The sequence below is a fragment of the Drosophila elegans genome, unplaced genomic scaffold, assembly GCF_018152505.1.
Source record: "Drosophila elegans isolate 14027-0461.03 unplaced genomic scaffold, ASM1815250v1 contig_183, whole genome shotgun sequence".
In the NCBI taxonomy this organism is placed as follows: Eukaryota; Metazoa; Arthropoda; class Insecta; order Diptera; family Drosophilidae; genus Drosophila; species Drosophila elegans.
This window is the reverse complement of record NW_024545550.1, coordinates 8,733,842-8,761,751: the sequence shown is the minus strand read 5'-3', so window position 1 is coordinate 8,761,751 and position 27,910 is coordinate 8,733,842. Positions and strand designations below refer to the sequence as shown.

Here is a 27,910-nt window from a genome sequence, read left to right as displayed (position 1 = left end):
GTGTATATGTGCGTGAGAGCACGTTTTGCCAAAAGTGTTTTTGCCTTTCAGATTGAGTCGGATTAGATTTGGCCAGCCGGCAGATTGGATCTATGGATTTCCAATTGGAGGCTGGCCGGAGCGGCCCCATTAAACATTGATGGCTCAGAGAGTGGTTGCTACCAAATCAGTTAATACGATTATATGGCCGCATTCTGATGATGGAGGAGCTGGTGCCCCCAGGGAGCGCGTGTCCTGCGCTCGTCATGCCGTTCCGCTCTTGCACGCACTCCCCACTCGGAATATCGATTTGTTTGCCGCCGGAGGGGAGCCACCCAAGCCGAAACTAAACCTGAAGCAAGTGGTTCATTAGCGCCCTGATTTCTTCAATTATATATGCAGATGAGGCCGAGGATGATGTCCCAGTAAATCAGTCAACCAGTCAGGCAACCAGCGAACCAACCCACTTGTCTGAAGGTCGTTTGTCACTGTAATACACACATAAAAGTCACTCAGCCGAGTAAGCAGAAATTTTAATGTAACAAGCTAAAATTTCGATTGGGTGGCTGTTTGCCCATTTACCATGGCTAAAAATTTGCATGCCATGCCATTCATTCCATTCCCTTTTTCTTTCCTTTCCTTTCCACCCAAAAATGTGGTTAGGGATTGTGGCAAACAGCAGAAGCAGCAGCAGCAGGGAGCTTAAGGATAAGCGTGTGTACTTTTAAGTGCCCGAAATGAAAAGTTGTGTAGGACCTTGTTCAGTTCTGTGTCTTATCATGTCGCCGGAGTGGAGCAGACGGCCGTGTTTGCCAGCAAAGTGCCATTAAATGCAATTAAGCACTTTGATTCTCCAGCTGCAGTGTTTGAGAGCCCACTTTCCATAGGAGCTATCATAGCTGCGTAGGTTTGCCCAACAAAAATCTCATATTCCAAAGCAATTAACTATGGTTAGCAAAGTTACTCAAAGCAAATGTCTGGAAAAATTGAATTATTTGGCCAGTTTTTAACACACACTATTGGAGTTGAAAGAAAAAGTTGATAGGTACTAAAACATTTAATTACAGAAAGTTTTGATCAATTGATTGTGAAACTTTGACTTGGCTAGACTAACAATTAACTTTAGACTGTGTTATTCAACTTATACTTTAGTTGCTTACGACCATTTAGGACTGCCAATAGAATTGAGAAGAGGGAGATCTATTAAAACCACTCTTCAGCAGACATTTTATCAGTGATGAGCGAGAAAGGCATTGCTAACATAATTGGTTTTTATTTTCGACTTTGCTTGACTACACAAGATGTATTTAATGGGTGGTCATTGTGACTAAGTTGCTCTGGGAATTAACTAGACTTTGTGAAAAGGATTTTATCAAAGCCTTGTGGACAGCTTAAACAACTAGCCATCTGAGATGGGAAGTGATTTTCAGCAGTGACCCACCCGGAAAGTGCACATTTGTTTTACCACAGATTTAATTATAGAATGTGGGACAACATTGCAGGAGTCACTGTGACCCAGAAAGGTAGCAACCTTATTCGCAATACGGTTTTGCCGGACTGCAAGCCTCTGGCCAATAAGATTTAATTATAGATTGCCGGTCTATGTGTTTGTCTTGGACTTAGTGTGATATCCAGTCGATCGATAAACACATCACACCGGCGTCACAGGTACGCTCATCTCACGTCCATTGTACTGCAGCCCCGTTCGGTCTGGTCACTTGCATGTTTATTCAGCCCAGTCCAGTCCAGTCCAGAATTATTTTGCCTCGACACGTGGCCCGAAACGATAGCCGCCAAGTCTTGAGTACACTTGCATGTTCGCCTATAATTTGTCCTCTGCGGCTGCTGCGGCAGCAACTCCAACTCCGACTACGGCCAGTTTGTTTGAGTCACGTAAATACGGTTGTCAACTTTGCTGCCCGGAGCCCTGTGCATGACATGACCCATATTTCCAGCGCCGACCACCACATCCACATGCACACAGAAAAATAACAAATGTAAAGTCAAACATTTAAGTGTTAAAACTTTTCCCAACTGAGCTCGGTTTCTAACCACTGGAATTCCAAACAATGTTTTTTTGGGTGGAACATTTGTGGATTTAAGATCAACATCTATAAACTATATAAATATTCGACCCAAGGGTTAGCCACTGAGCTACGGTCCCTTAGGTTTTCTTAAGAAGTAAAGATTCGATTAAAGACAATAAAAAAGGTAATCTTTAATTCAGAATAGTTATTTTTGAAACAATACAAAAAAATTAAAAATTAATATTCATTTTACTATTTTTAATCTTTTGCTTCAATTCAAATACTAGCCAAAATGAAAAACAAAAAAATAAATAACAAAAATTAATAGTTTTTCCACTATTTCAATTTTTATAAAGTAACAAAAATTAGGCAAACAAACTTAAAAAAATATTTTTTTTCCTTTTTCAGTTTTGTTATATTAATATTTAATAGCTTAACAAGCAATGCAACAAACAAAAAAATTTGTGACATTTTTGTAGAGGAAAGTAACAAATTGTCTATGTTGATTTTACATATGTTTTTTTTTCCTGTGTGTACAAACGTGTGCGCAATTGTTGGTGTGTCCTTTGTTTGAGGTAGTTCCAAAATTTATTCCCACCTTTGAAATTTAACGAGCGCGCGGCATTTACGCTGATTTCCTTTTCGGCTTTTTGAGGGCCCACGAGGGCCGTTCTAGGCGTTTCCATTAACCCCGGTTTCCCTGCCGCCAAAGTGCACTTCCCCACTTGTGCCCACAATGCCGCAAGTGCAACAAAAACCAAGCCAAAGCGAGGCGAAGCTATCAAAACAAAAGCAACAGCCCTGCGCGGCGTTCCATTTCCGCCGCTTGCATTTCGCCGCCTCATCGCTTCATACCTTCAACCCCACTAACCGGCAGGAATGCGAAGGAAAACGAATTCCGTGGGTCTCGCGTCCCCGTCCGCGTCCGTGTGACTTTTTAATTAGAGCCAATGGGCGGACAACTGCGGTGAGGCCGTGGGTAATGAGAACTCACCTCCTCGTAGATGAAGGTGTCAATCTCCTCCAGCGGCTTGCCGTACATGTGCTCCGGAAAGGGCTCGAACTTGCGGGGCAGCACGTCGCCGTCCTCCACGGAGGCCTTGGTCCGCGGATGGAAGCCGTACTCCCGCACCAGCTGGATGTGCCGGTTCTCGTGCTTGACCTGCGACCTCTGCGTATACGCAACGACCTGGTGCTTGGCGACAGCTGCAAGAGATCAGAGTAATTAGTACGGAAAATAATGGCTGATATTTGTTTATGGCTGTTTTTTTTAAATATTAAAAAAGAAATCGTTAATATGCCAAGTACCAGTGATTTGTATCACTTAATTCCAAAACTTTTCTAAGATACCTCTGAAGAATCCAAAGCTTTGATTAATATTTGAGTTTTTGAGGGTTAAGGCAATTTTACAAAAATTGTAGAGCGGTTGAAAAAAAAAAAAACCTCATCGTTAAATATGGTTGACTTTGGTAATACAACTAATTTTAATTTTAACTTTTTGCAAGTAAAATAATTTTATCATAATTATTATGAATTATTTTATTATTGATTATATTGTTGTTTTTTTTTATATTTTCAATCATTAAATTAAATCATTATTAAGCAATGAAAGGAGTCTAAAGTTATACCGATACATTGTTTTGTATTGAGCAGCCGTCAAAATTAAATGGAGCAAAATTATAAAAAAAAATACTTAAATTATTTTTTTGGCTCCTCTGCTGAAATATATTTTCATTTTTAAAAAATGGGTGGCACGTTTCACATGGAATGACCCGAATTCAGTTTTGAAACTTTGGCAACATATTCTTAATATGTACGTTGTGCTTACAATTTAAATGAAATACAAAATGACCAACCTAAACTGGTTGCCCCAATTGAGACCACATATGAAAATAGCTCCCAAAAATAAATCTTTTATATTATTGTCAGAAAAATTTGTTGTATATTAAAGTTTCGACATATAAAATCTATAAATCGAACAGAATATTGAGTTATGGATAGAAACTTCAGCAAAGCCTAGCAAAAATATATGCACCATCTTACAATTGTTAGCATTTTTGTAGTAGTAGAAATCCAGACCAGATGTCTGAAAATTCGGCCGTAATCCAGGTAATGCAGGCCGTCGGCGGCGGAATTGCCGGAGCTGCCACACGCACCATAACGCAGCCGCTGGACGTGCTAAAGATTCGCTTCCAGATGCAGGTGGAGCCGGTCACGCACCACAAGGGCTCCAAGTACCGTGGCGTGATCCACGCCATGCGGTCTGTGTACGCCGAGGAGGGGATGCGCGGCATGTTCCGGGGGCACAACTCGGGTCAGGTGTTGAGCATTTGCTACGCCCTGGTGCAGTTTTGGTCCTACGAGCAGCTTCGCTCCAGGGCCCACCATTCTCCCTTCTGGATAGAGCGTCCGTTCCTCATGTTCTTTGTCTGCGGCGGATTGGCCGGATGCCTGGGAGGCCTGGTCACCCAGCCCTTGGATGTGGTACGCACGCAAATAGTGGCCGCCGATCCCTCCTCGCATCGCAGTCGGATGAGCACGATGCATGGACTGCGAAGGGTGTACAGGTTGGAGGGCTGGGCGGGCCTTTTCCGGGGATTGCCGTTCACGCTGGTGCAGATCTTCCCGCTGGTGGGCGGCAACTTTGTCATATATAAGTACCTCAACGCCCTGGTACTGATGGCCCAGCCGCCCGAGCAGCGGCTGGAGATCCACAGCGGCTTCCTCTTGCTCAACGGAGCCCTGTCCGGAGTGGTTTCCAAGATGCTCGTCTATCCGGCTGACCTGCTCAAGAAGCGCATGCAGTTGGTGGCCTTTAAGCACGACAGGAAGAGCTTTGGCCGAAACCCCGACTGCCCCACACTGCTGGGGTGCATTGTCACCACGTTTCGGGAGGAGGGACTGGGCGGCTTCTTCAAGGGCATGTCGCCCACCCTGCTCAAGGCCGGACTGACCAGCGCCGTTTACTTCACCATCTACGACATATTCAAGCGGCACTGCATCGCCCCCATGAGGGAAGCCGACAAGGCGCGGTCAAAACTTGGGAAGTAGTGGTCATAATATAGTTAATCAGGTAAGCACCAAAGCTGGAACGATCGATATAATTATAGTGCCCCGACTATTGAAACAGCTAACCAATTTCAACTACTATCGGGCTTTAGGTGGCGCCATCTGACGTATTGCAGGGTCACTATTTCAAGTTGATATAAAAAAAGTTTTTGCTAATAACTTATATAATATTGGTCCGATTTGGAACATTTTTGTGTGTCTCGATAGCAAATATATTGATATTGAGCAAATAAACATACACAGTTTAATAAGTGATTTCTACCATGTCCCATAGTGATATGAAAGACTTTCGCTATTTCTGGGCGTTACAGTGGAAACAAATTGGCATAACTAGTTAAATTCCAGTCTCTGGCTTTTACAGTTTCCAATATATCAACATTCATACCGACAAACAGTCGGACATGTCTAGCTCTACTCAGTTATAGATCCTAATCAAGAGTATATATTCTCTATAGGGTTGAAAATGCTTCCTTTCATCCTGTTACATCCTTTTCAACGAGTACAATATACCCGTTTTCGCTACAAGTGAAGGGTATAATAAGTCCCACCCATTGTCAAATAGCTTGTTTAAATTATTACACTAACATGGTTTATTTTGTACATCAGCATCAGCGTGAGGATGTGTGGAATATGGATGAGCGAATCGAGCGAGTCGTATATAAGTTAAGAGTCCCGTGTATGGAGTGAACTGAAGGGCGTAAGCATTGAGCAGTAGACTAGACGACCAGATGGCCAAGGCCGGACAGTGCCGCCTACTTCCAGTTGGAGCTGGATCCCGCCCAGCCGCCGGAAGCCGGCGCCGAGTAGCTGTATCCGTCGCCACCGCCGCCGGAAGATGCGGATCCGCCATAGGAGCCACCTCCTGCGGAAGCAGCGGCAGCGGCCACCACCTGGCTATCGTAGCTGGATCCGCCGCCGCTGCTGTAGCCGCCTCCATGTCCACCACCACTGTATCCTCCACCGCCGCCGGAGCTGTAAGAGGAGGAGCCGCCGGAGCTGTAGGAGGAGCCAGTGCTGTAGGAGGAGCCACCGCTGTAGGAGGAACCGCCGGAGTAGCCGCCGGAGTAGCCGCCATCGTATCCACCGCCGTAACCACCGGATGAGCCATGGGAATCACTGCTGCCCACAGCAGCGGCAATCAACTGAGTATCATGGCCTCCGCCGCTGTGTCCACCACCACCGCTGTAGCCTCCATATCCGCCGCTTCCTCCATGGGCAGATGCATCTGAGGTGGCGGCAATGGCAGCAATATTGGCAATGGCATGACCACCGTGTCCACCGCCGCCGCCGCTGCCTCCGTGGCTGTGGCCATGTCCATGATCAGAGGACGAACCAGCAGCAGCTGCAATGGCTGCAATCTTGGCATCATCGTGACCGCCGGAGCTGTAACCGCCGGAACTGTATCCTCCGGAGCTGTATCCGCCGGAACCATGTCCTCCTCCGCCACTGTGATTCTCTGTGATGACAGCATAGGTGTTCACATGGCCGCCGCCTCCACCGCCAGCGCTGTAACCGCCATCATGCGAGTGAATCTCGTAGCCACCGCCTCCATGACCGCCAAAATCGCCGCCTCCATGGCCTCCGAAGTCACCTCCTCCTCCGTGGCCACCATGGTCGCCATGGTCACCACCGCTTTCGGGCAGATGAATGCGAATGTGGACGTGCTCGCGCCCAAATGTGGGCTTACCCCAAACAACCGGACTGGCCAGCAGGAGTGCGCTGATCTGGGATGGGTTGGGAGAATCAAGGGGTTAGGGGATCCACCTGGACTGATGATGCACATGCAAACTCACTATGAAACGGGCTGCCATTTCGCTGGATTCGTTGACAAGGACTCTGGGATGTGACAACCACTTGCCTCTGGACCGACTGGAAATGATTCGGCAATCGTGACTGCGCGCCGTTTTATACTCGGGAGACATAGGGGTTACATAAGCGATCGCGACGCCGTCGAGCAAGTGCAAAGATAATCTCTTTCGGCGGCGGCGGTGACGAGCAAACCCACTGGAGCTGGAGCTTCACAACAGCGACCGCGACCCATTGAAGGCCACATCTTCTCTTCTCCTCTCCGCACTCTCCCAAGATCGCAAGAGAGTGTTGACCTTTCACATCATCCCCAGCATGTGCCCTTTGCAAGCTCCGTCCGCTCTTCCCACTCACTCACTCCTACACTGAGAGAATGCGGTGGAGCCATTATATGTATATTCTATGTGAAAATTGATTTTAAAATGATTCGACTTTTTTATATTAAACGGTGTGTTGCTAGCATAAGTGTAGCGCAACTGTTGTGCTCATCATAAGCATTTTCGGGCTAGTTCCTTACAGTCAAAACCTGATTTTTGGACTATTTTTGAGGTATACAAAAAAAAATTCTTATAAAGATAACCAGATTTTTTTAGACTGAATTGAGATTGGAAAAAGTCACTCAAAGAAAATTAAAAAATATATTAGGTATGTGGAAAGTAATATTTATTTATATATTTACAGTCATTAGAAATAAAAGGTTAATCTAATTTAACTAAACAAGAAATTAAAGATGAGTCTATAAAAAAAATTATCGTAAAAATTAGATAAGTCTTTATAGACGGCTACATGAACTAAGGCCAATTTTTTCAACATTTAAATGGTAACCTCATTGTTAAGGCCATATTTAGTTCAGTATTTCTTTAAGTTAAGGTTTCATCTAAAATTGCTGGCTTTTTATTTAATACCTAGTAGCATATTTTAAGTTGCCGACTAAAACAGGTTCGACTTTATACACGATATTTCTCCCAGTGCACTAACTCACTCTCTCTCCGGAGGAGCACTGGTTGGCTTCTGTGCTCCACTTTCGTTTGAGAGTGAAAATCTGAGTGGCCCTAAGCTGCTGTGGCAGCCAAAAATGGTTAAAATCGAAATTCAAATTGTGGTAATATGCAACTTGACCAGTTCCAGTTTTAGTTTTGGTCCAAAGCTCGTTGTTATTGTTATTGTTACTGCCAGTTTATCACATTGACGATGCTGGCTGTTAACCGTTAGGTATTTTGTTGGGGTTCATGTTATATGGCTGTGGATGGATGTTTATGCAGATACGAACTTCCTATTGGCAATTCCTTATTGTTGCTCCGGCGGACTTGCATAACGAATGGCCAAGGGTGGGCTGGTGGTTCGGATTGGCTCTTAAATCGTTGGTCATTAACCCATTGCTGGCTGTGCCGGAAATTAGCCCGATAATGCTGTTTGCCAGCGCTGAACGAAGATTGAGTTATGTTCTACGGCTGGGGCCAGGTCAGAGGCTCTCCTTTTTGAAAGCCAGCGCGGAAAGTGGCTCTCGAGCAATATTGGGTTAAGCCTCGCCTGCAGCAGCATCAAAAATATCTTGTCATGCTCCGGCGCTGCAAGATTGGCGCAAAAAAAAGTACCGTTCCGTGGGTTTTGTTTTTTGCCTCTTACATCAGCAAGACAAGAGGTCATGGCCATTGGCCACCTAACACCATCATCCAAGACCCACCACCCCACAACCCCACCACCCACCTCTCAGTTATGCATTCGCCAGTGATTAGCTACAGTTTTCATTAGCATTGAGTGACTGAACCAGCAAGTGGGCCGCAGCTAGCAGCTAGCAGCTCGCAGCTCTCAGCTTTCATCCGAACCACCGGAATCGGGGCCATCCGGCCATTTCGATTACGTCGCTGATTATCATTTCTCATCTGGGCAGCTTGGCAACTTGACAGGCAGATTCCATCGTTGCCGAATAATTAATACACATTTAAACTGTTTCGGATTGTAAACAAAAGCGTGCTTACATAAGGAACTAGCTGCTGCCGCCATCGCAACAATCCGCTGCCAATCGAACCCATAATGACGATCATAATCACGATGCTGTGTCCAATGAAGTTCAAACTGGGGACCATTCAAGCTGCATTTCAATACCACAAGAGCATCACTTGATGCTGGATTACATCTTTCGGCGAGGGCTCTGCTCGCGATGATGAAGCTGCCGCTGCCGCTGCCGCTGCTGCTGCTGCTGCTGCCGCTGCGATGATGACGGCAATGACGATGGGCAACCGGTTGGCGGTCGCACATTAACATCAGATGCAAGACAAGACGCACATCTTCCCCGTATTGCATAATCGTCCCGGGGCTCGCGACTTGCTACTTGCGACATGAGACTCGAAACTCCAGACTCGCCGCCGCATCTTCACGCGGAAGCAAATTCATTCTCAAAGCGCCCAAAAACAAAAAGGAAATTGCACACAGACACAGAAAACTTAAAAGTAACTAACAACGTGCAATGTCGCTGTTGTTCACAAAAAACCAGTTGCACCCACACACGGTGAGAAATATCTGTAGTATGTTGATGCACGATTAGAAATTTGAAGATGAAAACTGGGTAAGTTGGTTGAAATAGTTAAACTGCATAAACGAAAGTTGCTGACAAAAATTGAGGAACTAGTTTTAATCGAAACATTGTTTCTTGTATTGCAATCTATTGCATAACCTTCGTTATAGCTCTATAAAAATCTCAACTCTAAACATATAGAGCAGTAATTTAAATTTATAATGCATTATCCGCATTTTGAGCAAACGTTTTTGGAGAAAAGTGTAAGCCAAAAGTATAGCTTAGACAACAATTACATTGCTAATAAATTTATACTGTTAATTAATTTGCACTCTATTGCCCGAAAATATAATAAACTCCATAAGGGTACATAAAAACTTTCAACCATAAATATATATAGAAATATTCGAAATTATCCGCATTTTGAAGGAAATTTGAAAGAAAAAAGTTTAATCAAAATAAAGGGGCTAGCTTTATTAAAAGCATTACACCAACAAAGAATTTATACTTTTCTAGTTCATTATGTTGAATTTTGTTTTGCCTCAATACATAATAAACTCCATAAGGGTGCATAAAAACTTTGTAAGCATTGTTTAAAACAAAGTAAAATTGAAATTGTTCTTACAACTTGGCACATTTTTTAAACTTCTTCTCCGAGTTGTTTGCCATTTCATCGTTTTAGTTTAATAACTTTCTTCAAGTGCAGCCATTGTTGCAGTTGCAGTTGCAAGTGGTGTGGCTGCTTCAGTTGCAGTTGCAGCTGCACAGACACAGACCTTTGCACAAGTTCAATGGTGAATGGAAATTGAAATGGGATTTGGACTCGGAGCGGTGGGACTGGGTGAGGTCGGTGGTGGTGGTGGGGCAATTACGACCCTCGCAGGCGGGGCACTTTCTATGCGGCGCTCGCTTCACTCGCTTCCTGGCCCTGGCCAAAAACCAAATCCAATTCGAGGCTTACGAGCCGAAATGGAAGGTAGTTGCCCAAGGAAAAGCCGATGCTGATGCTGATGCTGATGCTGATGCCGATGCAGAAACTGCAGCGATGCGGGGACAAACAAAAGTGGAAAAAAAGCGAATCGGGAGGATAAAGCGAGATGCAGATGCAATTGCTCTACATATTTAATTAGTTTCCGTTTCCGTTCATATTCGTAATCCGCAGCAGGCAGCGCCTGCTGGCCTTTGTGCATTGTTCACCTCCCCAATGAATATCCTCCTCCGCTGACAATGGCACCCACCACCCTCCACCCACTCAGTCGCCCACCCACAAATTGCGCTCTCTTTGGGCGCCTGCAAAACGGTTGCGTAACTTATGGCCAGTCATCAGCCGAAACTTTTGCGTCCAGCAAAAGCGTTTCCCATTTTCGATTTGTTTATCATTTATTTAAACGGCCTTAGGGTCGGCCTGTCCCTCCATTAAGCTGCTTCGATTCCGTTCTCGTTTTATTGGCCAAGACCCAGACCCAGACCCAGACCCAGACCCCGATCCAGAGCCATGAACATAGCCAGGGCACAAGCAATCGCCGGCACACAATGAGCAATGCTATTTAATTATGTTGATGAGCAGGACCGGACAGGAGGACAGGAGTCCGGGAAGTGGCAGGAAAGCGCACAACACGCACAAAAGGCAAATGCCTTCGCCCTTCCCTCCCCCAAAAACCGCCACTCCCACGTCGGCATTCCCTTATCTCGCACTGTGGGGGCTCGCTAACAAAGTGAACTTCCACAGTGCCTGCAATATAACCAATATAACCTGATGATGAATGCTCGTTGTCAAGCTCATAAGTTTGCCAACTTATTTATTTTTAAGTTAAATTCGCAGTCTACCACTAATTGGAATTCTAAAATATTCAGAATTAAAATACTAATAGAAAAATTAAGTATAAATAACATATAACATACCTATAGAAGGTCGAACATGGCATTGCCCTTTAAAATCAATAAAATTTATTTAACAAAGTAAGTACTTAAAATTATCACTTAAATGTAAAAAGTAGATCTTCTTAAAGTATTAATAAAACAGCCAAGTGGATCTTCTGAATTTATTAATAAAACAGCCAATTCAGATGTTTGTTAGGAACTTCAAATAATAATCGTGTACAAGGTGGGCCTCTCCAAATAACAACGAATGACTTCTGTTGGCCCACCTTGTACAAAAATGTTTATTATATATATATGAATTTTTCAAAAATATATAGCCAGTATATATAAATGGGTTAAAGGGCAAGTGGGTTAATCGTGCAATTCTCAGGACATTGCCAACAAACTGTCTGAAAAAAGGTCTTGTGACTTAAGTCAACCACATCTGTGTGCCACGACCACTGTGCACGACTTTCGCTTGTTTGGCGTGCAGGTGTCGCTGTCAGGATGTCGGAGAAGAAGGCGAGGGCGAAGGCGAAGGAGCAGGCCTCCTGCCCCCTGACACCAGCGCTCTTGGCCTTTCAATGCATATGCCCCCGTATACAGATTTGATGGCCTGCCCATTACCGAGCCCCCACCAATTCTCCATTCCCCATTTTGGACACGAAAGCATAATATTTATGAGGCCGGGTGGCTTGGAAAACTATCAATAGCGGTGGATAAGTTGTGCTTTAGCGGTACGAGGGGGTTGCGGGGGGTACTCACCTTTCTCATCGTTGGACAGCGTTTGATCATCACTCATCTTGACTGATTGTCGTCGTTTGGTTGGTTGATGCTGTTGGTCCTTCGTCCTTCGTCGAGGTCCTTAGGGCTGCCTCATGTCTCGCTCTCGCTCTCTCTCGTAGCTCTTGGCTTCTCACTCAATTTTCGAACACTGCTCATATGTCTGTCTCACTTTTCAGGCGAGCGGATCGCTCAGTTTACCGTTAATATTGTCACCGTTCCCTTTGTTAACCATTTTGTGCGTAGTATCTACTATTGCTAATGCTGTTTCTTTTGTTGTTGCCGTTGTTGCTGTTGATGTTGTTGTTGTAGTGCTTATCACGCTGGGGGCTTTCATGATGCCTATTGCTGTTGCTATTGCTATTGCTATGCTATGCAAATCTTATGACTACGACCGTTTCCAATAATGGCATTTGGCATCGCCTCAGCTCGTCGTCTCCTCAGTTTCTTCTACTTCTATTGTGAGCTTTGGCTTTGTTGTGTTGATTATTGCTTTACATTTTGCGAATGCGTCTGTTTTGTAAAGAGAAGAAATGTAAAGAAATTGATGTGAGTGTGGAGAGATTTAAGCTTTCGTAAGTGTGGGGGTGGGGTTGGATTGCGAGTAAATTAAATCGCCTCTGCCCACAATTGCTCTGCGCCGAGTCGTGTAACGGTAATTGGCAGCGCGCTAATCCCCGACAGCTCAAGTCGCTCACACCCACCCACGCACACACACACATACACACACACACGACACACTTGGAATAACAAAAACATATTGCATTCAAAACTTAAAAAAATTCCTTTGACTTTGCTTCAAAGATGGGTCAGATTTTTTCCTTGAATGTAAAACTATGAAAGGTTGCCTTTAAAATAGTAACATTGACATCCAAGAAAGGAAGCTTAACTTGTATATCTTTGCATAGTAAAACTTTTATACCCTTATATCCTTGTGTGAAAATGATTTAGTTTTGTCGGTTCCGATTTTTTCATATTTCAGTTATAATTATTTATTTAATATAAGCCAATGGAAACGTCACCTTTAATATAATAACATTAAAACCACAATAAGGTGTATTTTTCAAGTACAAAACTTTTTATAAAAGTAAAATTACGAAAGAACATTTAAGCATGTTTGTGTAGAAACAGATGGACATTTTGGTCGACAAGGTCTTCAACTTTTAACTAAGCTTATTATAATCATTACTATTTTCTTGTTTGTGATGCTATTAAATTTAGGTTTCGGAGAAAAAAAAATGTTGCAATCAAAATTTTTAAATTTTAAACAATTTCCTCTTTCATCAAATCTATTCTGATAAGAAAGCATTTCTTTATGTCATGTTATTTCAGAAGCCAGTTAGTTTTAAAAAAATCTTTTTCCCACGTGCAGTACGTATACGTAACGTAACGACTCACTCGACTTACGTGTGTGTAATGTGCGCAACGGAAGAGATAAACACCTGCGGGAGGGGGTGCGGCGGGAGGGGAATTGAGACGAGAGCCGGGAAATGAGCGCCGCTTTAAGACATAAAGCTTGAGCGAGATAAAGTTAATTAACATTATGGGCACACACACACACAATCTAGCATCTTCCCGCACACAGACACAAGCAAAGTAAGATACAAGAATTGATAAATGGGCGCCCAACAAAAAGCAATGAGGTTGCGTGGGCAGTGGCGTGTGGGGGGGGCGTGGCAGGGGGATGCTGCTCATTGCTCAGCGCTTTGTTGCTTTTGCTCCCGGCATTGTTGTGCCTGCTCCACATGTAAATATATATATGGGCTATCTGCCTGTGTAAGGCCTGTGCTTTCTGTTGTGTTTTTCGCAAACTTCTTGACACGTCTGCAAGCAACTGGCAGCGAAAATGGAAAAGCGTTAGATGAAGGCGCCCATAAAATATTCAATATCAAGTTTCCACCTCCCCGTTATGGCAGTTGATGTTTGCTGGCGGAAATTCGCTGCCACTGGGAGGACTGGGCTGGCAGGGATGTGCCATTAGGCCTGGAGGCTGGCCTGCCATACACTCAAAATGAAATAAGTCATTTAGAAATTTGTCTTCAAACTGTATTCTAAATCTAAACTAAACTTTTGTAAATCCAAGAATAGTTTGTTAGTTTCAAGAAAATGTTTTTCAAATGGTCACCAAAAATTAAAACCTAAAAACAAGGACAAGTTTCTATATTTGCATAAATTTGGAACTAATTTTCAGGAGCTATTATTTTAATAATAGGAAATCTTGTTTGAAAATGCTATTTCAATCAACATTCATTATTACAAAAGCAACAAATACTTTAAGCACTCATAAAACAATATGTTTAGATAAATAAAAGGCATCATGAATAAATTATACACAGACAAATGGATTTAATTTTAAGTTAATTTCTAGAAATATTTTCTGCATTCTAGAACAAGTTCTTAAACTAGACTTCAAAAACGCGTTATTCATTGTAGGGAAAAAATACCCTAGAAGTCAATTTAAGCGCGAATTTCTTGTTTTACGGGCTAATTTTATTTTGAGTGTAGGCTGACAGATCCACCTGCATCTGTTGGTCCGAGCACACACAAATCGGCAAAAACACTTTTATTACAACAATAAGAGCGGCGCGCTGGAGGCATTAAACAATGTGTTGTTGGCTCACAATTTTACGGCGGGGCCTTCCCCTTGGGGGGCGGACTCCTCTGTTTCTGTTTCTGGGCGTGGCGTGACCAGCGGTGGGTTTTAAAGTTGGCCCATAAAAGTGCGACTGGCAGAGCTTTGCCAGTTGGCCCCTAAAGTTGTGCTACAAATTTGTATCCTCTCCGTCCCCCTTGCGTTTCGCCATTTTTAGCTCTCGCACGAACGTAAGAACGAAGCGAAGGGATACGAAACGTAGCGAAGCGAAAGTGTGGCCGCCTAGTTAAGTGCACATCAAGAGCTAATTTATGACCCCCAAATTGTGGTTACTCCCCATTACCCCACCGTCCCCCTACCAATTTGAATGTTCGATTTTACCTTTAAACATTGGCCATAGGTTGTTTACTATATCCGCTGCAGTTGTTATTCTGGTTGTTGGATGTTCGGGATGATAGCTGGGCTTTATGTAATCGCTTGTGTGCTTTCACTACGGCTATTTCTATTTCTATATCTATTTTCGTATTTTACTTTCTTGGGCCTGCAATACGCGCACACACACACACTCTTGCACTTGCTTTTCACTCTTAAACTTCCACTTCCATTTTTACTTCCATTTCCACATCCACTTCCCAACACTGGCCCAATCACTATACCCGATTCAGTTGTTGTTGTTGTTGTTGTTGTTGTTACTCCTGCTGCTGTATTTTATTTGATTTTATTTTACATTAATTACATTTTTATTTAGTCGCAACTGTGCAACAATCTGAGTGGGGAGAAGGTGGTGGTGTAGGGGGGTGGGGGGGAAACGGAACCAGCAACAAAAACAGAAACAAACACAAAGCAAAAAAACTTTGGGCACGCACATTGTTTGACACACACACACACACATACACACTCCAGCGGACTGAGAAGTGTTATTACAATTTACTGTTGATTTCTTTTGCGGCCCTGCAAGTGAGAGCGAGCGAGATATCCTAAGGGCCTCCCTACCAGTGTGTGTTTGTGTGTGTGTGTATGCGAAAGCGTGCGAAAGAGCGCGAAAATGTAGGTTAGTTTCCCCCCCAGCAGCAGCAACAACAACAACATGCAGCACACATTTCACTCTATTTTTGGGCGCTGAAGAATTTTCCTCGCACTGAATGCACTTGTGCTGGTTGAAACACGCGTACGCCTGTGTGTGTGTGAGTGTGAGTGGGTCCTTTCTGCGATATTTTATGTAGCCTTTTCAGGCCGATTTCAATGTTTTCCACCGCTTTTCACCATATTCCTTGTGCTTTTTCACTTTTGGTTCACACTAAGACACACTGGGCCACTAGTACGTACGTGCGCTCGCATGGCGACTGCTCGGTTCTAAGGTTCGTCGGCGACTGAGCTCGGCTAACGGGTTTTCCTTTCCGTTTGACGTAATCTGCAGGGCGACCGCGATGCAGAGCGATGAAAAAACACACACAGAAATTTCCCCTGTATTCTGCCAAAAACGGACTCGTCGGGGAAATGCTCTCTTTCGCTCGCTCTCGTTTGCGCCCCCTCGTCCTTTTTTGCTTGCAGGTCAGCCGGCATAAACAAATGCCGTGCCACATGCCACATGCCACACGAGCGAAAGACACGCTCTGGCGAACTTCCCTCTATTCCTCCGATTCAAATTCCGAATCTGAATTTCGTTCGCTACTGCACCGCGGGCCAAAAAGGGATCCCCCACCACCACCCCCCTCTTGCCATGCAGTGAAAATGTCAAAATGATTAAGCTTGAATATGGGCCACTGGCTAACAAAGCCAACAGCATGCGGACGCTGTTCATCAGTCTAAAATGGTGTAAGGTATGGCCGCCAGCCCTCCTTCCCCTCCACATTGCCATTTCCGCCTCTGGCTGGCACACGCCGCGTATACGTAATGTCGTCACCAGCACGTGACGTATACGCAACGTTGGCTCGCAAGATCACCAGCTGGGGTTCTGCGTTTCGTTTCGCAATTGCAGATAAGCTTAGAGCGCCGTACCCGTACTATGATAAGCTTGCAGCTCGACTTTCTCGACTCAGTTCTCGTCGAGATTCCGCCAGAGTCGGAAGCAAAGCCCAAGTCGGATAAACAAGCAACCAGATAAACTTATCAAGGCAAAGCGGAAGCCAGCCTAGGCCAAAATGTTGGGAGTACCCTTTGTGCTGCTCCTAGTGGCATTCGGGCACTGCCACTCCAGATCCAATCACACTGCGGGCTATGAACTGGCCACCAATCAGATCCTTGATTCGGCCACCAGCCGCATGCGCAGCGTGTGGGGCTTGCAGCGCACCATCTTCCTGCAGCTCACGGCCAAGGGAAAGTCACCGCTGGGCGGACAAGTGCTAAACAACAAGCAGGACGTGGAGGCGAAGACTTATCGCCTGCTGTACGAGTTGGCGGCCAATTTGAGTGTGGTGCCAGTGGCCCAACTGGATGACCCACTTCTGCGTCGGCGTGTTCAGCGGATGGCCAAGCTGCAGCTGCAGGGACTGCGGCCCAAGGACTACGAGCAGGCCAAGGACCTGCTGCGCCAGATGCACAGTTTTGTGAGCGGATCGCTGGTCTGTCCCCACGAGGACTGCTCCGCCCATGGCCCGCTGGCCATGTATCCACAGATCGTGAACAAGAACATGCGCACCAAGCTGTACGAGGATCTGTTCATCAACTGGTTTGCCTGGCGCAAGGCCATCAACGAGAAGGAAACAGCCAAGTCCACATTCATCGATTACGTGCGTCTGCTGAGGATCGCAGCCACCTACAATGGGCATGTGACGCCCTCGCGCACCTGGTACCTCCACTACGACACGGAGAACTTCCAAGCCGAACTGGAGGCGGTCGTGTGGGAGATCATGCCACTCTATCGCGAGCTACACGCCTATCTGCGGCACGAGGTGCAGTCCACCTACCCCAAGGCGGACACAAAAAGCGACGGCGCCATATCCGCACCCATCATGGACCAGATCCTGTCGCAGGACTGGTACCCGCACCAGTTCTTCCGCACCCCACACCAAGGCAAACAGCATCAACTGCCCTCCGTGCATCGCCGCTTGGAGGAGGTACTGGTCCCGCCCGTCAAGATCAATCGCAAGGCAGCCGAATTCTTCGAGTCGCTGGGCCTTAATATTCTGACAGAGTAAGTTACACTGAAAAGAAATTTATGTTGAAGTTTAAATAACCTTGCAGCTCTTACAAATACTAAAATAGTCTTTTAAACGACTGTAATTCGATTTTAATGCGTATTACAAATCTTAAATTGATTAATATTACTGAACCAAATTAAGATACATGGGCAATCTTGAGCATATGTATAAGTTACATTAAGTTATGATAACATTGAATGCCCTATATTTTGAAGGACAAAGGCTGTATTTTGTGAAACTATATTGACAAAAGTATTTAGAATATTCTTTATTTATAATGAAATATATATTTTTAATAGTATATATTTTTAATAGTAAAAATTCAGTATTTCAAAACTTATTTTCGGTTACAAATTTTAAAAACTCTTGAATCTGAATCATTGTTTTGTTAAGACCCAAACAAAAGTACAAACAACTAAGAAAATAACTTTCCAAAAAATTTTATTTCTTTAATTTCTTAAATTACAAATGGCGAGAGCCTTGTATTCCTTAAAATTTCTTGTGTTAACCACTCAAAAATTTGTGCTCCCCAGGAATTTCTATGACCTTTACTCCCGGCGTATGCAGGACGACGAGGGAGGGCCGGACTGCAAGTCGCAGGTGTACTATTTTCCGCCGGACGTGGCCCTGCGCTACTGTCCCAAACTGGACTACAAGAAGCTGATGCAGATCCACGGCACAATGGCCGAACTCCAGTACTACCTGTACAAGTTGCAGCTGCCCTTCGGTCTCGACACGGAGCCATGTCCCGGTTTCGGCGCAGCCCTGGGTGAAACGGTTATCCTGGCCTCGGGCACTCCGCGCCACCTGCACCGCCTACACATCCTGCTGAACGACAGCCTCACGGAGCAGCAGTCCCTCAACCGACTGTTTCGCATGGGCGTTCACACCCTGATCGCCGTGCCGCAGTACTTCATAAACGACAAGTTTCTGGTGGACGTGATGGACGGGCGGATTGGGGTGAAGGACTACAACTGCGCCTACTGGGGTCTCCAGGATAAATTCGCCGGAGTCCAGCCGCCATCGAACCGGAACAACAAGGACTTCGATCTGGACTTTAAGTTCTATCGTGGCATGAACCCGGAAACCTCCAACACCAAGTTTGTTATCTATCATACTTGTTATAGTGATAGTTGAGATTTTTTTAACCACTTAACATCTAAACAGAAAATTCCTTGCCGAGATCCTGGGCTTCCAGTTCTACCGCTCCTTCTGCCTGGCCAGTGGCCAATACAGGCCCGGCGATCCTGATTTCCCGCTGCACAACTGCGACTTTTACGACAGCAAGGAGGCGGGCATGAAGATGCGCGAAATGATGAAGCTGGGGGCCACTCGCCACTGGCGCGATGTCATGGAGATTGCCACCGGGGAGCGGAAGTTGAGCGGACGCGGCATCCTGGAGTACTTTGCCCCACTCTTCACTTGGCTGAAGGAGCGCAATAAGCAGCTGGACATCGAACCAGGCTGGGATGCCGACGAATGTGAGTATGGAGACGAAAAACTCCGATTCACTTTACATTAAGTTTCTCTTTCGATTGCAGTGTGTCGCAGGGACTAAAATCCCAGTATGTTCAGCATGATATTGCCTTTTATCTAACTGTATCGCATATATATCCTACCTCTGAATAAACGCATAAGAACATAAATAGCAATGAATCCTATGGGCACGACCTATAAATGCACAAACAAGCATTTATTTTGAAGGGAGTAATATGATTTTAAAATATTTTGTTTTCATTTTTTATCTTTAATGAGTGTAAAATAAAAATTATCGAAAGTATAAAACTTTTTTACTGGCACTAGACTGCTCAAAACTTTTAAATGTTTTTCCCGAAACTCATGTTTTTTAAGTCGGTGATAATCTTGGCAAAAAAACATTTTTTTCCTTATAGTTCAATAAAAAATCACAAAAACTTTTCTCATTTACATTACCCCCTTTTTAAATTGGCCCGAAGATTTCAACTACTTTCAATTAATAAAACCTTTCTCAGATTTAAATAATCCATATATTTTAGATGTTTATTTACAAAGGCACTTTGGTAAAACGACAGAAACTTACGTCTACTTAAGGCACTACACATATTGGTTATATTAGGGACCAAGTACAAACTACTTATTTGGGACAAAAGCGAAGTGGGCTATGTTGATCGATGGGCGAGAATGCAGACGATGGACGGACTGGGCGAAAACCACTACACAAGACCGCCGTTTCACATGGTCGTCTCCGAATCGGGCGGTGTATGGTAGTTGAGATTGTAGGCGGGAGGGCCGTTGTTAAGGAAGGCCATCGAGCGGATGCTTTCCCGCGAGGCAGTCCGCTTGGAAAAGGACATGGCGTAGGCAGGCGCCGGATCCATTGGTGGCGGCGGTAGATATTGCTGCTGATGCTGCTGCTGCTGATGTTGCTGCTGCTGTTGCAGGTGCATGGGATGCTGCTGGTAGAGCGGCGGCGTGCAGGGCGCTTGCGGCGGACTGGCACTGGCCCCGTTCAGTCCGGCAAACACGTTCTCGCCGCCCGCGGCATTTCCGTAGGCGGTGGAGAGCGGCCGCGAACCGTGGAAGTTCGAATAACTGGAGCGCACCGAGGGCGGCCGATTGTTGTATAGCAGTTCATCGGTGGTGGCGTGACCAACGTCGTTTAGGTGCGTGGTGGAGTGTTGATAGCTAGGATTGTAGTGGCCACCGCCGACCGACGAGTGCAGCGTGGACACGGCACTGGCCGCAGATGGCAATGGTGGTGGCGGCGGAAGTGTAGGCGAACCCGGAGCTTCCAGCACTCCCTGGCCGTTGGTGTTGTAGTAAATGGGATCCAGCGGAATGTTCTTGCGGTAGCTGTTGTAGTAGTGTCGATTGCTCTTGCCCAGGCTGCCCAACTGGCTGCCGGACGCATTGGTGTTGTTCACAAAGTCGTTGTTCAGCGAGTGCAGGTTGGAGGCGGTCAGCGAGAGTTTGTCCTGGCGGTGGAAGGAGCCCAGATGCGGCTGGTGCTGCTGCTGCTGCTGGTGTTGCAACTGCTGGTCGATGATCTTGGTCACCGGATTCTGATGGTACTTGCGCCGCGAGCTGCGAGTGCTGCTCCGCACATAGCTGCCGCTGCTACTGTCCGCTCCGCCGTGTCCGCCATGTCCGTGCTTGGATCTCAGTGTGCCGCTGGAGCCGTGATGCGAACGCCTGGTGCTGCTGCTGCCGCCGCCGCCTGCTCCACTGGACTGCCTGCCATGGGTGCCGCGCGCCATCACCGAGCGCCGCTTCACTCGCCGCGGAGTCATCGGCTTCGGACTCAGCTCGCCGCCATCCTGGTCGCCGCGCGGATCGCCCAGTCCCATTCCCATGGAGTGGGAGCCATGCCGGATGGTGTCGCTGCTGCTGCCGAATTCGATGGAGTACAGCGACTGGCGATGCTTGGACTGCTTGCTAATATGCTTCACTGCGCCAAGGGGGAGAACAAGATTGGATCAGTGGGAGATTCGTTCAGATCGGTAAGCCGCAAATATAATGTTCAAAGTTACCTGGGGTTAGCTTTGAGTGTGTGTTTGTGCTTGGAGCTGTTAAACAAGTTGGATTAGCTACGTTCGGAGATAGTCGATAGTTAGGCGGTTGGTTAGAGCCACAAATGCTACAGAAAGCCAGCTACCAGTGAGAAAAACAACTTAGCAGGATAGATAGAGATCGATCGGCTACGAAGAAGAGAGAACCTCGGTTTGGTGTAAAAGAACATATTTATTGGAAACGCTTTGAATCTCGTCGAGGGAATTGGCACCAGTCATCAGCGCAATTCGCATGGCTAAAGATCAAGATCGGGCATCTATCTAAACAGTAAATACTGACTATACTACATGGATTGGGATCTGCTCTGCTAATGCATTTGTGTGGCCTCAAGCTTAATACTAGACTTAACAATTTCTATAGACGTTTTATCTTTACGCTTGTACAACGAATCTCGCACTTAACTCAATAGGCAACTTCTTGTTTGTGCTCGACAACTAACAACGTTTGCATCGCAGCACATTTCGAAGTTTGTGGTAAATGTATAGTATATCGTATATATCGTATATTAGTTAAACAACAAAAGGCAGCTCTTGGGGAGGCTGCGCACTCCCGCACATAACATCAGTATATTTGTATATCTTGTATACTCTAATCTCTATTCCGACATTCATCCAAGGCATCTGGTTGCAATTGGCGCTAAATTTAATTTATCTCGCTTGCATTCTCAACAAATTTTCATATCCTTTGCTTGATAATGATTTTTGTGACATATTCGTTTTTTTTTTTTTTTGTTATTTTTTTGTTAAATAATCGTTTTGTTTTTTGTCGTTCATGTTTATGTTTTTGTTTTCGTTTATCACAGATCAACATAAAATTGTTAGGCTTTGCATTCTGTCGCGACTTTCCTTTCCACGCCTTCTATCACAATTCGGGGAAAGTCTACTGTTTGCACTTATGTATGTGAATGATTACTTAGTGTTTACATAATTAAAGTCAGCTCTGCAAGGCATCATCCGAATAGTTAAACGCTCACATGATTAGCTAGGCTTAGGCCCTATAGCCGACTGGTTAGGCACAACAAAGAAACAGCAACACCTATGTGTGTGTGTGTGTGTATATATGTATGTAGGTATGTATGTACGTAGGGTTTTGTGATCGAGTGATCCTGGTAGAGTTAGTAACAGACAGAGAGCTTCAGTAAGGAAGAGAGCGGATGAGCAAGTGCAGCGGGACGTACTTAAGTCTTGGGGTCTGGGGTCGCTCTAGGCCTGCACACCCACAATCGAGTTGCAGAATGAACGGGGACGGGACTTTTGGCCGTTGGCACTGCGACCACTACGGCGGTTCACGTGCGGAGCAGCTTCAGCTTCCGCCAGCTGCTGCTGCTGCTGATGCTGCTCCACCAGACGATCGTCGCTCTGGGCGCGCACCACATATCCGGGCGGAGGAGCACGAATCTGGTCGCAGAAGTTGACGGGAATCGGTGGCCTGGACCGGCGATTACTGCGACGGACCATGGGCGAGCCATGGGGGACGGGAAGGGGATGCGGAAGGGGTGGCCCAGGCTTGTCCAGCTTGCTGGGCATTGCATAGCGCTCCACCACCTCTGGCGAGAGATCGAGATAGGGCGCCTGGCCCAAGCGCTGATGGATGTGGGGCCGTGCCACCACCGGCGGAGGCGGGGGCGTCAGCATTTGATCGTGATCGTGATCGTGATCTAGCTCGGACTCGCCATCCGCATCCGCATCCGCTTCCTCGTCAAACTGCATCTCCAAACAGCTATGCATGGGCACCGTGGGCAGGGGAATGTGCGTGGGTCGCCGGGCCAGACGAATCGGAGGAGAGGGCAGACCATTGTGGTCGTAGGGATAGGCATTGTTGTTCGGACTAGAGCGAGAGTTAGCTTGGAAGACGTTGTTGTTGTCGCCCAGAAAGAGGCAGTTCGGAGTGGGACTCTGGAAGGGAACGTAGGTAACGCCATGTTCGCCCGGAGCAAACTGCTGCAAGGAAAAGTTGTCCTCCTCGTCTTCCTCCAGGTTGCGCGAAAGGCGCTCGCGCGGACGGACGGGCGAGGTTAGAGCCAAATCTACTGCTGCTCCCGATACAGGAACGCCAGACTTGGGCGGCTTGGGCTTGTGGTGGATGCGGGCAAAGTGGGAGCTGCCCTGGAGCGAGTCGGGGCTCTGGAAGATGCTGTAGTTGCTGTTGCTCAGCGAATTGCCGGCCAAGTACGGATTGGAGTTTTGCAGTGAGGCGTACGACAGCGAGGGCGTGGTCTGGGGCGACATGGGACAGGGGCTGACCGGGGTTTTAGAATGGTGGTGACCGTGGCCGTGCCGGTGGCGGCGCAGGCTGCTGCAGTTGCTCCCGTCGTGGGTTAAATGGTTGGTCGAAGGTTGGTGACTGTGGTTGAGGTTGTGGTTGTGGGGTTGGAATGATGCGCTGTGGTTATTTGTCGTGTTTGTCGGTAGCAGCAGCGAAGGCGCACGCTGGTGGAGATTATTGTTCAGTGTATTATTGTTGCTGCCGCTCAACTGGTTGTTCTTGTTGAAGTGGTGTTGTTTGGGTTGCTGTTGTTGCTGATGATGATAGAGTTTCAGTGAGTTCTGCTGCGGCTGCGGCTGCTGCAGTTGCAGATGCTTGTTTGATTGCATGGTGGCGCTTGCGGATGTTGTGGGAATACTTGTATAGCTCACGTACATTGGATGCACCACGGTGTGCTGTGGACTCTTCGCGTCGCCGTTCATGAAATCGACTGCAAACCAGAAATTGATTAAGATGCTTTAACAGTAACCAGAAGAATACATCAGATATCGGAGGACACTGTGCAGCAGCCACAAGTTTTGAACTTAATACAAAAAGGTCAACTCAAGTAGTACATTTTGGCTCTTATGTGTGTAATCTATAAACATGTATGTAGTTTGTTAGCATAACTATCAGTCAAATCAACTTGCGATTGTTTCGACTTTCACAAAGTTTTCCATTACTAATTACATTAAAATTGAAAGAACCTATCTCAATGTCGTTCTACTATGTTTTGTGCTGCACAGTGTCGCTGTCGATAAGCAAATTCAATGTTGTGGTTTTCTTGATTATGAGTGAATGACTTAGACATAACATGGATTACAATACGAATATATATGGCATGTATGTATGTTCTTATAGGCATATGTATAGTTGCTCACAGTTCACATGGACACATCACAACAGTGGTTAATATTGAATACAATACAAGTTTAAATCGAAACAGCCTTTTATGTGGGTACAATCGCATTCAAGGGTGCGGGTTTTGGGTGGGGAGGCTAGAGCTTACATATCGACAACCTGATATTTTCAACAAAAACAATAAACAGCGGCAGACTTCTCCATGCCACTTCATATAGCTTCGTAAACATTCGTTACACACAAGGGAAGTAATGCAGGTAAAGTGAGGAGGGAAAACATTTACCATAGACACAGTGCACAGTGAGACCCCAAAGTGAAAGATTATGGGAGGGATGAGAAGCGGTTAGCGATGACCGTACCCGGTTAGTGGGAATTATGATAAATGCTTGCTTGCATACAGAGAGCGCCACTTACATCTGTCGTCCTCATCGAGAAATATGCAACTGATCAGAATCGCACCAAGTATGCCGAGCAGCTGTGGAATTGTTTGAGACAATTTACACGATTCAAAGCACTTAAGCCAGTTGTCCACTTACCGCCAACGCGCATTGCACCCCCGAGTGGATGATCTCCACCAGCGGGTAGTCCAGCAGGCAGCCCTCCACGTGCTCCGGCCTCTGGGGCTGGAGCGGATCATCTGCGGTCATGCTGTATGTGGGCTTACAGCCATATCCATTCGCCTCGAACCAGGAGACGCTTCCTGTGCCCAGGTTGAGCAGGTCACTGTTCTGTGGGGCGAGATTTGGAAGAGTGGATGGTATGTTTAGAGCAGTTTACACAGTTTATGTTTGTCTATTCTATTCTATTTATTTTTGTAGTTGCACACAGTTTAGAAAGATGTGACATAGGTTTCGGCTCTTCTTTGCGATGCTGATAAGAACGGGGCAAACTAGCAACATTAAATTGAGTTCTTTTTCATCGCTAATCCAAATGAAATGTGTCTTGTCTTTTCCTAGACCTGTACACCGACATGTGTGTTGGTAAAAGCACTGCCGTTAGTCAGTTTTGAGCTCCCCTGGTTTGGAAAGACTCATTTACTCACCCTGTCCAGCTGCCCCACATTCAAGTAGAAGCAAATGAGGAAGGCGTTCCAGCCGATCCACAGGAAGTTCCATATTAGATACTGCAAGCGGGCACACAAACAATAAAAATGGGGTTATCGCAGAGATATGGTAATCAGGAAGGCACTTACGGTGATGATGTATTTAACGCGAAAGTGGTAAGCGCCGTAGAACCCGAATATGATAAAAAGAATGTCGAAAAAGTTCACCAGGATGGGCGCCCACATGTATCCGAGGAAGTCGAATACCTGGCGCTCGATAATCGTTATCTGCGGATCGATTGGGAGTCGTCGTTATCGCGCTCGTAAATCAGACCAAACCTCGGAGTTCATACTCACCACTTGCAGGAAGCATATTGACAGCAAAAAGTGTCGCCGCGTACACGAGCACGAGCCCATCACATCGTCATTCCATTCAGAATTTGAATAATAAATAATTCCACTCTCCCTCCGTCGCTGCTATCTGTCTTTCCAACTAGCTAGCTAGCTGTGTATTCCAGTCTATCGTCGCCTTATCGGGACTGGAACTGGTGGCTATCGGCGGCTATGGATGTAGCTCCTTGTGGCATTTCCGTGTCGCCTTCCCCTGCAGACCTGCTGCAAGTTAAGCGTGGCAAGTGCCGCTCTGGCTGTTGGCCTCTCGCTCGCACCTAACTAACGCACAGGTACTAGGTACTGGTGTTTCCAGGGGCCGGGACCGGGGGTGGAAGTGGAAGCGAGAAAGAATGCAGCTGCACCGACGAGGAGCGAGCAAAACCTGATCTGTGTGAACCGAGAACAAATAAAGAGAAATTAAACCAAATGAACCGCGCTACCGAGAGAAACTCTGCCTCACTAGTGCTGGGAAGGGGTACTAGTTATGTGTACCTAGGTAAATTGCAAGGCAGTTGCAAAACGTAGTACCTAGATATGGTAAAAAGTACAACAGATTTTGGATGTATGTATCTTATATCCATTTTTAAAGGAAAACAACGTTTTAAAGTTGGGTACATACAACAACAATTTACAGAAAGGAATAGCTTAAGAAAAATAATCATTCCTTTAATTTTCGTTTGGTAATATCTTTAAACCCTGAGTCCTTCTGCACTAAGAGATAATTAAAAATTTTAGAAAGCTGTATTTTGGGGACAAATATATATGTATTAACATACTCCACGAATGTTTTTAAGTTTTCGATTTTAGAAAACAATTTAAATTTCAAGTTATTTTATTTGTATTCCAGGTAAGATAAAGTAATAAACTTTTGGTCCTAGGTACACCTATTTAGGTACCCCCCAACACTGCTCCTCACACTCACTCGCGCACGGGAATGCTCCCTACCAACACAATCAAAACGGGGCGCTCACGTAACGTATACCAAACCAAAACTATGTATTTTCGCCCATTTCATCTGGGCGTTCACATATTGTCGATTTCAACAGCGTCTGCTTAGTGTCCAGGTCAAGTATGAGCAATTAATTAATTAGCACACAGCAGCATCTCCATTACGCCATGTCTATATTTGTGGCCCCTACACAGATACATAAGCGATCGGTGATTGGAAGTTGTCCCGGTGATGATGACCGGTAATCAAATTAAACAGTAATTCAACTGACAACGCATGACGCGCTTTGTTTGTCACTGGAATATGACTCAAACACAGAACTCAATTCCGTTTGTTTTCCGCTTGCGACACGGAAGCCCCACTCACACACACTCGCACATACATTCCCACTCACTCACGCACACACACAGGAGCAAGAGATATGCTTCCACTTTCCATATGTTTGAAAACGCTCCAGCGCTTTGATATCAGCCCCAATTCACTTTACATAATGCGCAGCCACGGCGATTTATTATCTCGGAAATTAACGCTTTTCGGACTTACGTCAATAACAAGTGCGCGAAGCAACGGGCAAAAACAATTGAAAACTAAGTCAGAGTGACCGTGTCGGGGTCGTGGAGATATACCATGAGACAACGGAGAATATACTTAAATCAACCGAAAACATACCAGACATCCAAAAAATACCTAGTTCCCACTGAGCACAGTCCAACAGTGCCATAAGCGGGCTTTTTAAAGGGGATTTCACCTATAACTGTTATAGGACTGTAATAAAATTATATAATTTATAACAAATTTATTTATTATAACAAAAAAGGAATTAAACGATTAAAGACTACATTTTTAAATTTCAAAAGGATCGAATCGATCCGATCGATTAAATTGTTTCAAGTTATTTAGGAATAAGCTCCCGAAAGGAGAAAGGTCTCGGATCAGTTTCTGAATCTTTTGACTTGCTATGCGTATTTGTTAAAACAAACAACTACGTTATTCCGATTTTCAAAATCGGATTTTGTGATTTCCAATCATTCTTGTCATCTACATAATATAGTCGCCTTTTTTCGGCGACATACATAAATACTACCCTTAAACTTCATCCA

General features: G+C 45.6%; 5 protein-coding genes across 16 annotated transcripts in view; 2 read left to right on the top strand and 3 right to left on the bottom strand.

Annotated features, from left to right (window-relative positions):
• The window catches only part of LOC108144300 (sodium channel protein 60E), a 36,594-nt gene extending 20,030 nt beyond the window's left edge, over positions 1–16,564 (bottom strand). For all 9 annotated transcript variants that reach the window (XM_017268988.2, XM_017268991.2, XM_017268987.2 and 6 more), the window contains exons 1-4: positions 15,731–16,564; positions 15,014–15,333; positions 12,022–12,552; positions 3,001–3,212 (exon numbers count right to left, since the gene is read on the bottom strand). In XM_017268988.2, coding sequence (XP_017124477.1) covers positions 3,001–3,212; positions 12,022–12,058 — 249 coding nt within the window. In that variant the 5' untranslated portion in view covers positions 12,059–12,552; positions 15,014–15,333; positions 15,731–16,564. The remainder of the gene's footprint in view (positions 1–3,000; positions 3,213–12,021; positions 12,553–15,013; positions 15,334–15,730) is intronic.
• On the top strand, positions 3,927–5,787 carry LOC108144305 (mitochondrial thiamine pyrophosphate carrier). Its single transcript, XM_017268997.2, has 2 exons — positions 3,927–5,079; positions 5,682–5,787. The coding sequence occupies exon 1, from the start codon at positions 4,089–4,091 to the stop codon at positions 5,055–5,057; it is 969 nt and encodes a 322-aa protein (XP_017124486.1). The 5' UTR covers positions 3,927–4,088; the 3' UTR covers positions 5,058–5,079; positions 5,682–5,787.
• Positions 5,642–6,979, bottom strand: LOC108144304 (loricrin). Its single transcript, XM_017268996.1, has 2 exons — positions 6,869–6,979; positions 5,642–6,799 (listed from the first exon to the last, which is right to left on the bottom strand). Exons 1-2 carry the CDS (start codon positions 6,884–6,886, stop codon positions 5,828–5,830), a joined length of 990 nt encoding a protein of 329 aa, XP_017124485.1. The 5' UTR covers positions 6,887–6,979; the 3' UTR covers positions 5,642–5,827.
• A 103-nt stretch (positions 16,565–16,667) lies between the features above and the next one.
• LOC108144302 (angiotensin-converting enzyme) lies at positions 16,668–19,418 on the top strand. The gene is made up of 4 exons (XM_017268995.2): positions 16,668–17,765; positions 18,306–18,872; positions 18,940–19,253; positions 19,314–19,418. Exons 1-4 carry the CDS (start codon positions 16,774–16,776, stop codon positions 19,328–19,330), a joined length of 1,890 nt encoding a protein of 629 aa, XP_017124484.1. The 5' UTR covers positions 16,668–16,773; the 3' UTR covers positions 19,331–19,418.
• Positions 19,419–19,764: 346 nt separating this feature from the next.
• Positions 19,765–27,429, bottom strand: LOC108144366 (sodium/potassium-transporting ATPase subunit beta-1-interacting protein). 4 transcript variants are annotated; one of them, XM_017269137.2, is made up of 7 exons: positions 25,826–26,248; positions 25,619–25,756; positions 25,469–25,549; positions 24,963–25,154; positions 24,841–24,901; positions 23,962–24,016; positions 21,083–21,199 (listed from the first exon to the last, which is right to left on the bottom strand). In XM_017269137.2, the coding sequence occupies exons 1-7, from the start codon at positions 25,883–25,885 to the stop codon at positions 21,187–21,189; spliced, it is 600 nt and encodes a 199-aa protein (XP_017124626.1). In that variant the 5' UTR covers positions 25,886–26,248; the 3' UTR covers positions 21,083–21,186. The 4 variants fall into 4 exon arrangements, with proteins under 4 accessions (XP_017124624.1, XP_017124625.1, XP_017124626.1 ...); XM_017269134.2 differs by lacking the exon at positions 21,083–21,199 and adding an exon at positions 27,354–27,429 and having other exon boundaries at positions 21,473–24,016; XM_017269135.2 differs by lacking the exon at positions 23,962–24,016 and having other exon boundaries at positions 19,765–21,199.
• Positions 27,430–27,910: the final 481 nt, after the last annotated feature.

Coding starts and splice junctions, on each gene's coding strand:
- LOC108144305 (XM_017268997.2), top strand. CDS start 4,089: ATGTCTGAAAATTCGGCCGTAATCCAGGTAATGCAGGCCGTCGGCGGC.
- LOC108144366 (XM_017269134.2), bottom strand. CDS start 25,885: ATGGGCTCGTGCTCGTGTACGCGGCGACACTTTTTGCTGTCAATATGC. Junction 25,757..25,825: donor CAATATGCTTCCTGCAAGTG/GTGAGTATGAAC, acceptor ATCGATCCGCAG/ATAACGATTATCGAGCGCCA. Junction 24,017..24,840: donor TCTCGATGAGGACGACAGAT/GTAAGTGGCGCT, acceptor TCTGGTTTGCAG/TCGATTTCATGAACGGCGAC.
- LOC108144302 (XM_017268995.2), top strand. CDS start 16,774: ATGTTGGGAGTACCCTTTGTGCTGCTCCTAGTGGCATTCGGGCACTGC. Junction 17,766..18,305: donor GGCCTTAATATTCTGACAGA/GTAAGTTACACT, acceptor TGTGCTCCCCAG/GAATTTCTATGACCTTTACT. Junction 18,873..18,939: donor CCGGAAACCTCCAACACCAA/GTTTGTTATCTA, acceptor ACATCTAAACAG/AAAATTCCTTGCCGAGATCC.